The 13,098-nt window shown below is 39.2% G+C and overlaps 1 protein-coding gene across 2 annotated transcripts in view; it reads right to left on the bottom strand.

The window, feature by feature from the left end:
- GPC6 (glypican 6) overlaps positions 1 to 13,098 on the bottom strand; it is a 1,090,913-nt gene that overhangs the window by 85,109 nt on the left and 992,706 nt on the right. The window contains exons 6-7 of one of the 2 annotated variants that reach the window (XM_067016260.1): positions 11,660 to 11,803; positions 7,516 to 7,545 (exon numbers count right to left, since the gene is read on the bottom strand). In XM_067016260.1, coding sequence (XP_066872361.1) covers positions 7,516 to 7,545; positions 11,660 to 11,803 — 174 coding nt within the window. The remainder of the gene's footprint in view (positions 1 to 7,515; positions 7,546 to 11,659; positions 11,804 to 13,098) is intronic. The other variant, XM_059042316.2, reaches the window with a different exon arrangement.

The following is a 13,098-nucleotide window of genomic DNA, read 5'->3' as shown; positions in this document are numbered from 1 at the left end:
GTAGGGACCTATATGGGAAAAGAATCTAAAAAGAGCAGATCTATGTATATGTATAACTGATTTACTTTGCTGTACAGCAGAAACTAACACAACATTCGAAATCAACTCTACTCCCAAAAAAACAATTAAATAAAAAATATTCCTAGGGACTCACTTAACTTCTAACTCTCCAAAGTCATGGAGAAAGACATTTTTTTTTTAAATGAAAATAGTGTAAAGAGATTGTATTTTATTTATTTTTAAAGAGAGGATAAAGGTTGACAAGAGGATGAAGTTTCTTTCACTTGAGCCCTCACCATTAAAATCCGAATGAAATATTTCTTGTGCCTTGAAGACTACTGTATAAAGAAGATTTGATTTTCCTGAGTAACTGGAAACATTTTCATGAGGACATGTCTCACACTAAAGATAGCCCCTGGGTTTTTCGATTTTATGTGAGGAGATCAATTAAGGCAGTTTGCTACTTTACTGCTTCCTTCCCAGAGCCCGTCTAGCTGCTTCGCGTTTACCCCTTTTCTCTAGCACTCAAGGAGCTGCAAAGGCGGAGCAAAGGGAACGATAGGCTTTTTCAAGTGCAGGGATGAGTGTTCTTCATTGCAATGAATTCAGGCTGCTTTGGAGAGTTTTCTTAGGTTCAAATCCCTTACAAAGTCATTCTCTTCCTGCCTCATTACACATAAATAATTTATGAATTTATATTGTAATTTTTCTTCCAGCTGAATCAGAGCTCTACGATTTTGCAAATAATTCCGCGCAGAAGCCAATGGCACACACACTCCTGAGACTTTCATTGCAACCGATAAGTTTGCTAGTGCTGTCAGCCTGTGCACTTTCCCTGATCAACCTGCGAAAAGTGTTCTCCTTCATGAATGCTATTCAGAAATAAACAGGTATCGTAAAAGGAGACACAAAGGCAGGTTCCGGAACTCCAACTCTTGGTCATCTTTAATGATGATGTATGAAAGGAAGAAAGAGGGAGAACAATTTGATTTGTTCCAACTAGGTTGACCCAGAAAGGAGAAGAGCAGAAAAATTGCTTTGCCTAAGCAAACATGACAGCAAGTCAGACAAGAGCAGTCCTTACGACATCCAGTAGTGAAGGTTCATTTAAAAAATACACAGTCTGGATCTGAAAGACATTTAAATGACGGTAATAAAAAAGTCTTTGCTCATTCTGTTTTCCTATTGCTCTCTTTCTCCTACTCATTGGCAACAGCTTCTACATCCTCCTTTGAGATACTGTCTTGGTGGGCTACTGGGGTGGGACTCCTTTGCTCTGGTTGAATGATGATTGAACTTGAAGTTCAGGTAGGAGAAATAGCCATCCGATGCTAAAAATCAACCTGACTTATAAAGGGATGCTGGTTTTCTAGGGCAATGTAGACACTCCCTTTGTAACAAGGATTTAGAATTCCCTTAGATTTCTAAAAACTTTTCAATGCACTCTTTACCTGACCATGGTCTGATTTAAATTAGAGCTAGCTTTATCTGCCATCACCCAAATTTCTCTTTTTTTTTTTCCTGAAAGATTTGTCTCAGAGAGTAATGAATAGATGTTTATCAATTTTATCAAACTTGCCTTGGTCATCTGTATTTGGGGTTGATAATATTTCTCTTCTCAAACATGTCCATTTTCAGTCTGTGTGAGACACAGAGGGACCTACGTCCCTGCCTTCTGGACAGTAGGCTTGGTCATGTGACCTGCTTTGGTCAACCAGATGGAAACACTGTGCTGTGTCCCTTCCAGGTGGAGACTCAATAGGCACCCCTGTCACGTTCTCTCTTTCCCCGGCTGCTGTAACAGGCAAAGCTCCAGATAATGGCCGATTGTCACCCTGTGTCCTGGAGTGAGCGTGATGACCACGTGTAGCTGACCCTCAGCCAACCGAACAGCGGGCACTCGCTATGAACAAGAAATAAACTTGTGTTTTTCTGAGCCATTTTGGGGGTTGTTTGTAGTTGCTTCAGTGCCTGGCTTGGCCCGTCCAGATCAACAGAGTATTGGAAAAGCTTCTAAAGATATTACACAAACGCAACTTCCAAAAAATTATTTGTTAGCCAGCAATACAGTGGCCCTGTTACAGCAGCTGGTTCATTCATTTACTGTCAACTTGTCTTTTTTTTTAAATAGCTTGGCCAGTCTTTTAGATGCAAGAAAATAATCATGAAGTCAGAGCCTTTGACAATAATAACCATGAATGAGCTCAAGTAATAAAATTATTGTGTATTGAAGATAGGTTTCTATCTACCTTCAGCATTTATGAAGGGAAGTCAGTTTTCACTCAAACAGGTTTCTTTTCATCTGTTTTTCTCTACAATGTTTATGCCTGAGGTTTATCGCAAGCAGTAAAGAGTGTCCAAGTATGTTATGGGAATAGCCGAATTCCCAGTGCTTTAACATGTATTCCATAGGCCCCAGCGTCAGTTACAAGCTGATTGATTATACAGCAAATGCATCAAAACTGGTATTTATGAAAAATCCCATTTCTTCAGCTCTATTTCTCTTAAGCGTGAACATCACATCTGGGAGTTGTGGAGTTATGGTGCAAATATCTCAGACAGCTATGAGAAAAACTGACTGCAGCCTTTCCATAAGCTGCTCAATAATTTAATGAAAGACCTATGTCCACAGATACCTCTCATGAACACATATTTTAAATGGTATGATTTGGGCAGTTTAGTATGGCTTGTGTATTCAGGCTTTCATAATCAAGTCACCGAAGACACATATCACATAGGTGAATAAGGACAAGTAATGGGAATGAGTGTGCAGATGAACTTTTTCATCCGATCAGCTCAGAACTGCCAATGTTTTTCTTTAATTTGTTTAAGGTATGGGCAAAGACTTCCGGCTTAAGAAAGGAGAACAAGCTATCGGATATGGCCTAGATTAAAGATGCTACATTTGTTTAATGTTTTCAATGTGCATATTTGGTCAATGATGATTCATCTGTTAACATACCTTCCACATATTCTTTTTTTTATACATCTTTATTGGAATATAATTGCTTCACAATGCTGTGTTAGTTTCTGTTGTACAACAAAGTGAAACAACCATATGCGGACATATATCCCCATATCCCCTCCTCCTTGCATCTCCCTCCCTCCCACCCTCCCTATCCCACCCCTCCAGGTGGTCACAAAGCACCGAGCTGATCTCCATGTGCTATGCGGCTGCTCCCTGCTAGCTAACTATTTTACGTTTGGTAGTGTATATATGTCCATGCCACTCTCTCACTTCGTCCCAGCTTACCCTTCCCCCTCCCTGTGTCCTCAAGTCCATTCTCTACGTCTGTGTCTTTATTCCTGCCCTGCCACTAGGTTCTTCAGAACCATTTTTTTTTAGATTCCATATATATGTGGTGTATATATATATAGCATACGGTATTACGGTATTTGTTTTTCTCTTTCTGACTTACTTCACTGTGTATGACAGACTCTAGGTCCATCCACCTCACTACAAATAACTCAATTTCATTTCTTTTTATGGCCGAGTAATATTCCATTGTATATATGTGCCACATCTTCTTTATCCATTCATCTGTCGATGGACACTTAGGTTGTTTCCATGTCCTGGCTATTGTAACCCTCAGGATGGGAGAAGATATTTGCAAATGAAACAATGGACAAAGGATTAATCACCAAAATATACAAACAGCTCATGGAGCTCAATATCAAAAACACAAACAACCCGATTGAAAAACGGGCAGAAGACCTAAATAGACATTTCACCAAAGAAGCTATACAGATGGCCAAGAGGCACATGAAAAGCTACTCAACATCACTAATTGTTAGAGAAATGCAAATCAAAACTACAATGAGGTATCACCTCACACCAGTCAGAATGGCCATCATCAAAAACTCTAGAAACAGTTAACGCTGGAGAGGGTGTGGTGAGAAGGGAACCGTCCTGCACTGTTGGTGGAAATGTAAATTGACACAGTATGGAAGTTTCTTAAAAAACGAAAAATAGAACTACCATATGACTCAGCAATCCCACTACTGGGCATATACTCTGAGAAAACCATAATTCAAAAAGAGACATGTACCCCAGTGTTCACTGCAGCCTTCCACATATCCTTTATTGGTGTAGTTTATCTCAGATTACAAAATCAAATTCCTACTTCCTGTAGGCTAACGTTTTATGAGGCTCTATAGGAGATACTATTCCCTGGAGGAAACACGGCGTATCTAACTGGTTTGATAAACAATGTTCTTTTACAAACAGTAACTCTTGCCTTTTTGATGATGCTAGCACTAACAACATGTGATGATGGAGAATGTACATGCTAGTTAGTTTATTAAGTGCTACTCAAGAGAGGAGAATTCAATAAATACATGATTGATTGACACCCATAGGATGCATCGTTTTGGGTTTAGCTGAAGACAGGAATTCTGAAGGAAATTTTCACGTCTGAAGGGGAAAATAAGCATATCAACATACCATAAAATAGACATAAAATCTGGACAGCCACATTCGGGGTCTGAAAGTGGAACATGTCATTTTTGTGACCTAGAGGTCAGCAAAGCTCTTGCTTAAATGTTTCTGAGGACCAAGGAGAGTTTAAAAATAGAGTTGAAAAAGGTTTTGTTGGTAAAATTATCCCCCAAATGATTTCAGACCACTTGTACCCGAAGCAGGCTGTGCAAAAGTTTTCCCCCTTTAAGACGTGTGGCATGACTTTATTTCATTGCTGGAATCCACACGAGTCTCTGAACATGTCTCGAAGCAGTGGAGTGGAACGGCCTTCAGCATTTCCCAAGGAGCAATGCAGCCAGTGGGGTATGCGTTACTCCCCAAGGTATACAGACCGCTGCAATTAAACACAGCTTTGCCTGAGTTGAAAGAAAGGTCTATGCTTCTTCTGATTTCACTGTTCTTCCACATTCCTGAAAGAATAGCTTCCCAAGGATGTAGAAATGGTCCACTGTCTGCTGGGTGTGCGCTGAAAATGCCACATAAGGGGCAGGCATCCCACTTAGGTTTCCAACAGTGCAGATCATTGAATTAGATTTGTGCTTCCTCCAAGCCCATGGAATAAGTGGAATATCCTGGCGATAAGCCATCATTTTACGTGTGTGTCTTAACGACAGTCCCCACTTGGGCTTCAACAACCACAAGCCTCCTTAAGAAGCCTGTGCTGGCAGGTTTCCTCTGCCACCACACGCTGCTGGTGATGCCCAGACAAGGGCAGAGAAACTGAGACCAAATAACTTGGGTGGCTTGGTTTTAATGCTTTGTATTTCCTCCCTGCTTTGAAAGCTCACGGTATTTAGCTGCTGTGATTGCCAAGGGTTCATTGAAAACGAAACTAGGGTGTCTCAGTGGGGTTTTGCAGCAAATAGATAAAGCGAGTTCAGGCAGGACTGGGCAGTTCCAAATCTGAAGTGGATTGAGCAGTAACTTGTTTGTTTGCTGGGGTGAATGGGGCATAATTTATTCAGCTGCAGAAGAGGCTGAAAGCCAAGCTGGCCTTGACCCATTTATCTTTAGAAAACTAATTAAAGAGCAGAATCTGGTTTACTGTTGTTATGGAGGCTTTAGTTTCTCCTGTTCAGGCCAAGCGAAGACTGAGGGGTGTGTGTGTGTGTGTGTCTGTGTGTGTGTCTCTCTCTCTGTGTGCCTGTGTGTCTGTGTCGAGGTGGAAAATGGAAAATATCAGTTTCACCTAAAGACAGTGGCTGAGGATCTAGATAATAAAGTAGCTTCTTAACCACAGCCTGACATCCTTTTGAAATGCAAAATAGCCGGATGCAGAATCCTTTGAGGTGACAGTGAAATGCCATGGCAATTTAAAATGAACAACAGACAGCTTCCCCGCATCCTTACCACCAAGACTTCCTAAATCACACCAAATGGTCCCAAAGAGGCATGGAAGAACATTTTTAAGACCAGCATTTTACTCTGAAACTGGGATTAACCATCAGGCAGGAAATGGTGCCAGAATGTGAGTTGCTTTGTCCATTTTGTTTCTGAACAATAAGATAAAGGGTGTAGCTTGATGATACTTTACAAGTACTTAAATTTATACGTATTAATATTAACAACTTACTTGTCACCTGTGGCATACCAATACATTTCCGAAATTGCATTGTGTTTTTGCAAGAACCATATCCAATAATAAACATCTGATTTTGGGGGCCCAGCTAGAGAAGTGTATAGGAGACAAGCGGGGAAGTCCAGCACACGTGGGGAGTGGGTGGGGATGATATTATGCTTTACATTCTTTCCAGTACGCTCTAGGACATCATTCTTTTTTGGGGAAACTACAAGGGTCATCATAACCATCCGATAAGGAGATTGGACTAGTTCAGCTGCTGGAAAAATCTGGAGGTACCCATAGAATGTTGGAGAGGGCAGGCACACACTCTGTCAGCTGGAGCTAGTCAAGTTGTATCAGTTGGTCCAAACTAATAGAACCCTGACTTGGCCCACCACTGATGTTTCCTTCTCCCACTTTCCATTTAGCACTAGGAGACCTTAAGCTATCTGCCTTCCCTGTTCCTTCCTCCAGATCTGTCCTTCCAGAGTACTCCTGTTTCAGAGATACCTCTTAACTTCCTTACCTTATCCAAACGGCCCTGGGCTCAGAGAGCTGGAATGCTAAATAGGGATACCACTCAGAGGACATTTTCTTTTAAACAAATGAATATTAAAGGAGGAAATGTAGACATAGTGTTGCCACTGACTGAATTTAAGGCCAGGCAGACAGGTAGCACCATGACGTCATAGGTGTGCTACATGAATAAATGAGGTCATCAGGGGAGAGGCATCTTCTCTTCTGGGTCCGTGATGCTATGGAGGGTTCAGGTCTTTATGAAGTGGTAGTAGCAGCACAGAGTGGCATTATGAAAACCACTGGATAACTTAACTGTCTGTTTATTACAGTTAATATGGAAAGTCAGGTAGGATAACCTGGGTGTGTCTATCCCCATCTCCCGTACAAACCGCTTTGTAGTAAAAAATATCCAATGCTTTCTCCCTAAATGCTCTAAAAGATATCAGTAAATTCAGGTAGGAAACTAAAGAGTAAAACAAGCTATACCACAAACTACTTCTTACCCCCCTAAATTCTCTATGTCCCAGCTAATGGAAAAATTAGCTCCTTATGCATGAGAGCTGCTGTTGGTTTGTTGTCATTATTAGGGAGGTAATTATTCACTCAGCACAGAAGAAAAAAGCCAATATATCCTATCAGGGAAGAGCAAGTTTTTCAGGCAGACTATACATAGTCTGAACGTTGGGATAGAATTCAAATCAGCCACCAGATGAGCTAGTCTTACACAAAGCTGAGATTGAAAACCTTGCCATCGAGAAAGAATACCAAAATGGCTGTTAACCATAAATACCAAGCTGAGAGGACATTCTTAAACCTGTTGGTCACGTGCAGTGTTCAATGTTCTCTCTCTAGACAATTTGGAAGGAGGCAGTGGAGGCGGGATTTCTCAGAAACTCTCCGGAATGACCGTACAAAGACAAATGGAGATGAGAAGAAGAAGAAGACCAAAGCTTACACTATGTTGCATTGTCCTCCACACAGCCCTCTGGGAAGCAAGAGGAAAACAAATGCAAAGGAAAAAGAAAGAGAGATTATTCTATACATAGTAGCACAGCACAGGTATAACGTTTAGCGTCGCGGACTGGCATTCCACCCATCTCCACCCCCGACTCCCTCACAGTGAGCAGCGGAACATGTGAGCGTCTGCACACACATGGTATGATGTTGGCTACTTACTGGAGATTCATGGGTCTAACTCATTGCCAACTTGATGAATTAACTTCCAAGTCTAGGGTTTTGTTAAATCTACTTTAATAAAATATATTTCTCTAAGACACATAATTTACAGTATGTTTTTGCTCTAACGAATCAGCAGGAGTAAAATAGCAGACACTCCCTGCCCAAGGGTGCCCAGGAGCTGTATAGCATGTTGTGTTGTAATATTCTGAGCTGTACAACTAACCAACACGGTGGTGTGATCAAATCTCAAGATCGAGCTACTTTGCGTTGATTTATTTTTACGCACTATAATTTCAGTGAAGTTCTAGTGGACTTTTCTTTAAAGAAATCACTGTTTCACATCACATTATTTAAGAGAATTCGCAGGGTATAAATTTAAGAAAAAAGGAAGAGAACCAAGCTCTTCCTGATTTCAAATAACCACCTCTGGTCTATTTCATTGAAAATCGGTAACAGTGGGCTGGGACAGGAGTGCTAGGGTGAGTGTTGGTGACAGGAAGAGACAGATGGTGATGGGACCAGCTTGTGAGCCAAGTTAGTTGATGGCATTTGTTCATTTCTTGAACAAACCATGGCTGCTGGCAGGAAGGACTTCAGTATTCTCTGAGGAGTCAGCTTTCCATCAGAAGCGGAAGTTATACAAGTATATTCATTCATTATTGGATAATAAAAATAACTTTAGGGTAGTATGTCTGAAAGCTACACCTAAACTGTTTTTTATGCCCATATAACTATGAAGGAACACATGGAATGTTTCCTAGTGATATAAAAGAATTGACAACTTCCTTATAACTGTAGTAAGAGGTTAAATGATGGAACTGATATATTTTTAAGAGAGAGTTTTGTTTTGTTTTCAATTACTTTAATATAAGTTTTAGCAGTGGTTTACCTAGTTTGGGATTAGGAGATTTATTTCTAAAACAAACCCCATAACTACCACTTCACATAAAAAATTGCTTTATAATAGCTGGTATAAGAACATTTACCAGCAGATCCCAAAGTTAATGCCACAGGTACTAATTTTAAATGGTAGTAAGAAGCAACTCTCCGAGAGCTTTATAGCTAAGACATTTTCAGTTTGGCAAAAGGGGTGGGGTGACTGGGATGGTCTTTGGGATGCTATCTTTTGAAGCATTTTCTCTGCTGGAACACTGAGAGAAATTAAAGGAAGTCTTTTCCAATTATCCTTCTTTTCTGGGACACATGCTTCTTATAAGTATTCAGGAAACATATTTTCAGGGGAAAATTAAAACAGGAGTAGGTAACATGAGACTTGTTCATAAACATTCCAAATAAGCAGGGATATATGGCAGACCCATCAGGACCTATCACCTTTGTGTGTATCTTGAAGATGATTTTATCTGACTGTTGCACAGCACTGTCTGGCCAAGGTAACTGCTCCAACCTTTCCACTATTCAGAACTATGTTGAACCTGCAAAGGGACGAAAGATTTGGGGGAACAAACGGCCGCAAAATGGAGATTCTGATGTTAGCTTTGGGATTAGCTTGTGTGTCTCAGGAATAACGCTGTATAGCTCCTTTTGACATGGAAACAGTTCCTTGGTCTCAGGGGCTGGGAAAGTAGCTCCAGGTAGGTTTATGACTGGCTGTGAATTACAAATTGCTAATTCTTACAATTTGGGAAGGAATCAGAATTTAATTGAATAAAAAATTAACAAAACTGCCATTCTCTCTTATAGAGCCTGAAGCCACACCTACGAGGAATTAAGTACTATATGCAGTCAGAGAATATTTTTAGAATAAAATTGGCTTATTGATTTAAATTCTTCTGCATTGACTCTGGTCCTTATGTACCTTGAGTTTGGTCCTTTTCTAGTGATCATATGATTAATCATTACTAATTCTTTAAAAAAATGATTAAATGTATCTTGGGGGTGCATAAAATAGAAGATCCTAAATCACTTTCCTATTTGCCAAGATTCCTTAAGACCCTTATATTTGGGGCACTTTGGGGGTGACCAATAAATTTCCTTTATAAAAGATTCAAATACCAATTTTCATATCTACTAGATTTTAAACTTCCTGTGAAATTCTCAAAGTGCTGATGTTTTATTCAAGCTGTACTGAATTGTATAAATACCGTTGCCTTGAGAAAAGTATTTTTCTTGTTCTACTTCCCCTGTTTGAGTGTGTGTGTGTGTGTGTGTGTGTGTGTGTGTGTGTGTGTGTGTTTCTTCTGGGAGGAAAGAATACTGTGTTTCTGTTTCAAAGGCAAAAGTAATTAGTAGTCATAGATTTCATTATATTGTTCAAAATCAATGCAGTTTTAACTAAGTGGATAATGTACTCCATTTGTTTTCCAATTTTATTTTCCTGAGGTAAGAACATTTAACCTGAGATCTAGCCTCTTAACCAATACAGTACTGTTATCTGCAGCACAATGGTTGTACAGCAGGTCTCTAAAACTTATTCATCTTGCATTGTGACCAGTTCTGATATGAGAGTTCATAAAAATTCTGAAAAGCCTGAATTGTTTCATTAACTAAGTTAGAGCCAGCTGAAATAGGAAAAGCAAAAAAACAAAAAACAAAAGGGCAAGAGAGATGGAGGTCAAACCCCTACTCACAAATTGTGCTCTGGTTAAAAGGATCTTGACGTGCAAAGGAATTTGTAAAATAAAAACTCAAACAATGGAATCTAATGAAACCACCATTTCTTTACAACTGGCTGGTTGTTTGGTGGAATCGAATTCTTTGTTTAAAAGAAAAAAGGTGACTAATTTTAAACTTTTCTGGAAATTGTGAATAGAGAATAGATATAACTAAGGTAAAGTACAAGGTTGAAGCAATTACCCAAATGATCCCTTTTTCAAAACCTACACTGAAGAGGGGGTTTTATTTGCTAATGAACAGTAATAAGTTTATAACAATTTAGCGGTTAATGACTCCACTTACCCCTTCACTTTGACACTTCGTGGATAGGTCTTTGTGTTGTAAGCACATTTGATTTTTATAGAGAGAAATGCTGAGATGTACTTAGTATGAGGCCAAATGCTACCAATTTAATCTTATGAGTTCTATACTGTAGAAAGATATTAGCTAAAATGATAAAGTAATTTATAACAGTGACTAATAAAAGTATTTTCATAACCAGAAACCCTTGAGATCTGAGTTTATATGACATAATCAGATGTGGTTCAAGTGTTTTATTACCTTAAGGCTTTTCTTTGTTAATTTTACATGAAGATAATTGGCGAAGCAACATTAACGGCACTAACAATTACAGGTATATAAATTGTTTATAGTGCTATAAATTGTATTGAAAATGATTGGGCAGTATTTCTTTGAAATTATGAGCTTTTCATTTTTTATAGCAAAATTTGATGTTTGAAACACATTAAAAATTGTGTTTACTATATTTATGGTTGTAATCTCCAAGTTAATTGTTTCAATGATAGATGTTTGGTCCCCTGACACACGTTTAAATGGATCAAAGAGTGACTATTTTTAAGCATTCCAACTTTTAAAAGTCACATAAAAAAGAAAAAAAATGGTAGTAGTATTGATTTGGGGTCTCTTGGCAAGATTTTTCAAACAGAAACTTTACATATAAGGAACATTCATGATAAAGTTACATTGTGTCATAATTGAAGCAGATGAATAAGAAACGTGCTATTGTAATTATATCTCTGGAAGATATAGGAACTTAGTCTCCAAATTAATATTTCAGAAGAAATATGGAGTTGAAAATTTGGCCATTGTATGAGTGGATTAATAGTGATAAGACTTCTTAAATAATCTAATTCTTGACCTAAAAGGAAGATCTCATTACTTTTCAATATTCTAATTAAGACCAGGAGCAGATATAAGAATGAGATGACTTTTACCACCAGCTTTTTCAGAATCCCAACACAAGAATAACCTTGGTAACGGAAAGTGGCCGCAACGGGAGAACTCACCAGCCGGTCCAAGCTCGTGCCTGCAGCAGTGGTTGGTCTTTCTTCAGGGTTGTAAGGCCTGAACCGTGTATTAAAATTTTCTGGAGCTGAGCGAGCGGATCTGAGGGCTGGAGCAGGTTTGGGTTGACCACAACCCTGAAAGACCTGGAAGAACCATTGAAAGGTTACGAAAGTTATACAGTGAGTTTCTTCCTAAGATTATGATGTCAAAGCATTCAGTGGACTGGCTTCTACATTTTTCATGGAACTCTTACCTCCAAAAAAAACTCTGATCTTGAACCTTAAACAAATACAAGCACCAATGAAACAGAATTACTCCGTCAGATACAGAGTGACTGACTTATGGCCTGACTCTTATTTTCTACGTATACAGTCAATCCTCATTATTTACAGATTCTGTTTTTGTGAATTTGCCTACAGTTGACCTTCTCCGTATCCATGGGTTTCGCATCTGCAAATTTAAACAAACTTGGATCAAATTTGATTTTGAGATCTGTGGGGGCTCCTGGAACTAATCACCTGTAGATACCGAGGGAAGATTGTATTCACTAAAATTAATTTGTAATCCCCAAATCAATACTCAAAACACTTCCACAGACATGGAGAGAGCGGCGAAGTGCATGTTCACAGCTGAAGTCCAACAAGGAGAAGCTCTGCCTTCTTGCTTCGGCTCTCAAGCTGTAAACGCGTGTCTCTTTGGTGGTCTATTTAGTGCCACATTTTTTCCATACTTTTGTGTTTTACTTGGTGATTTCCCAGTTTAAAACGGCCCACGGCCGTGGGGCTGAAGTGTTTGTCTAGTGTTCCTAAGGCTGTGACGTGCCTTTCGGAGAAAACTGTGTGTTAGATAAACTTAATTCAGGCATGAGTTAGCGGTGCACTTGGCTGTGAGTTCAATGTTAACGAATCAACAATATGTATCGAATAAGGTGTCTTTCAGGAGAGACACACCTAAACCAAGGTTACGGATTGACTGGTTGATGAAAATGTAACTAAAAGCTTGCAGGAACCTAACCCTGTATTTCTAGTAGGAGCAACGGTTCAGTATTTGCTAATTCAGGGTTTGTGGCGACTCATAGAACACAACTATGCAAATAATGAGAACTGACTGTATTAAAAGTAGGAATTGTATGAGTTACCTCATAGGATGACTTCAGGATTAAAGAAATTATGTCCCAGACATTTTCATGTACTTGAATTTGGCATTCAAGAAACATTCGTTTGGAATTCTTGTTACTGTGACAAATGTATTTCATGTATAGCCTATAAGGCCAATAACTTGAGTGTCTCCTCTTTGAGTAATGAAAACCTCTAATAGAAGAATTCTTTGAAAACACTCTCTTGAGCAATGATGTGGAAATAGGACAAGCAAATGTGGATAACTTCCCTATAATGACAGTTTCCTCTAATTTTGTTGTTGACAGCTGTTCATGTCACAA

The sequence above is a fragment of the Kogia breviceps genome, chromosome 16 (genome assembly GCF_026419965.1).
Source record: "Kogia breviceps isolate mKogBre1 chromosome 16, mKogBre1 haplotype 1, whole genome shotgun sequence".
Classification (NCBI taxonomy): Eukaryota; Metazoa; Chordata; class Mammalia; order Artiodactyla; family Physeteridae; genus Kogia; species Kogia breviceps.
This window is presented reverse-complemented; position numbering and strand designations above follow the sequence as displayed.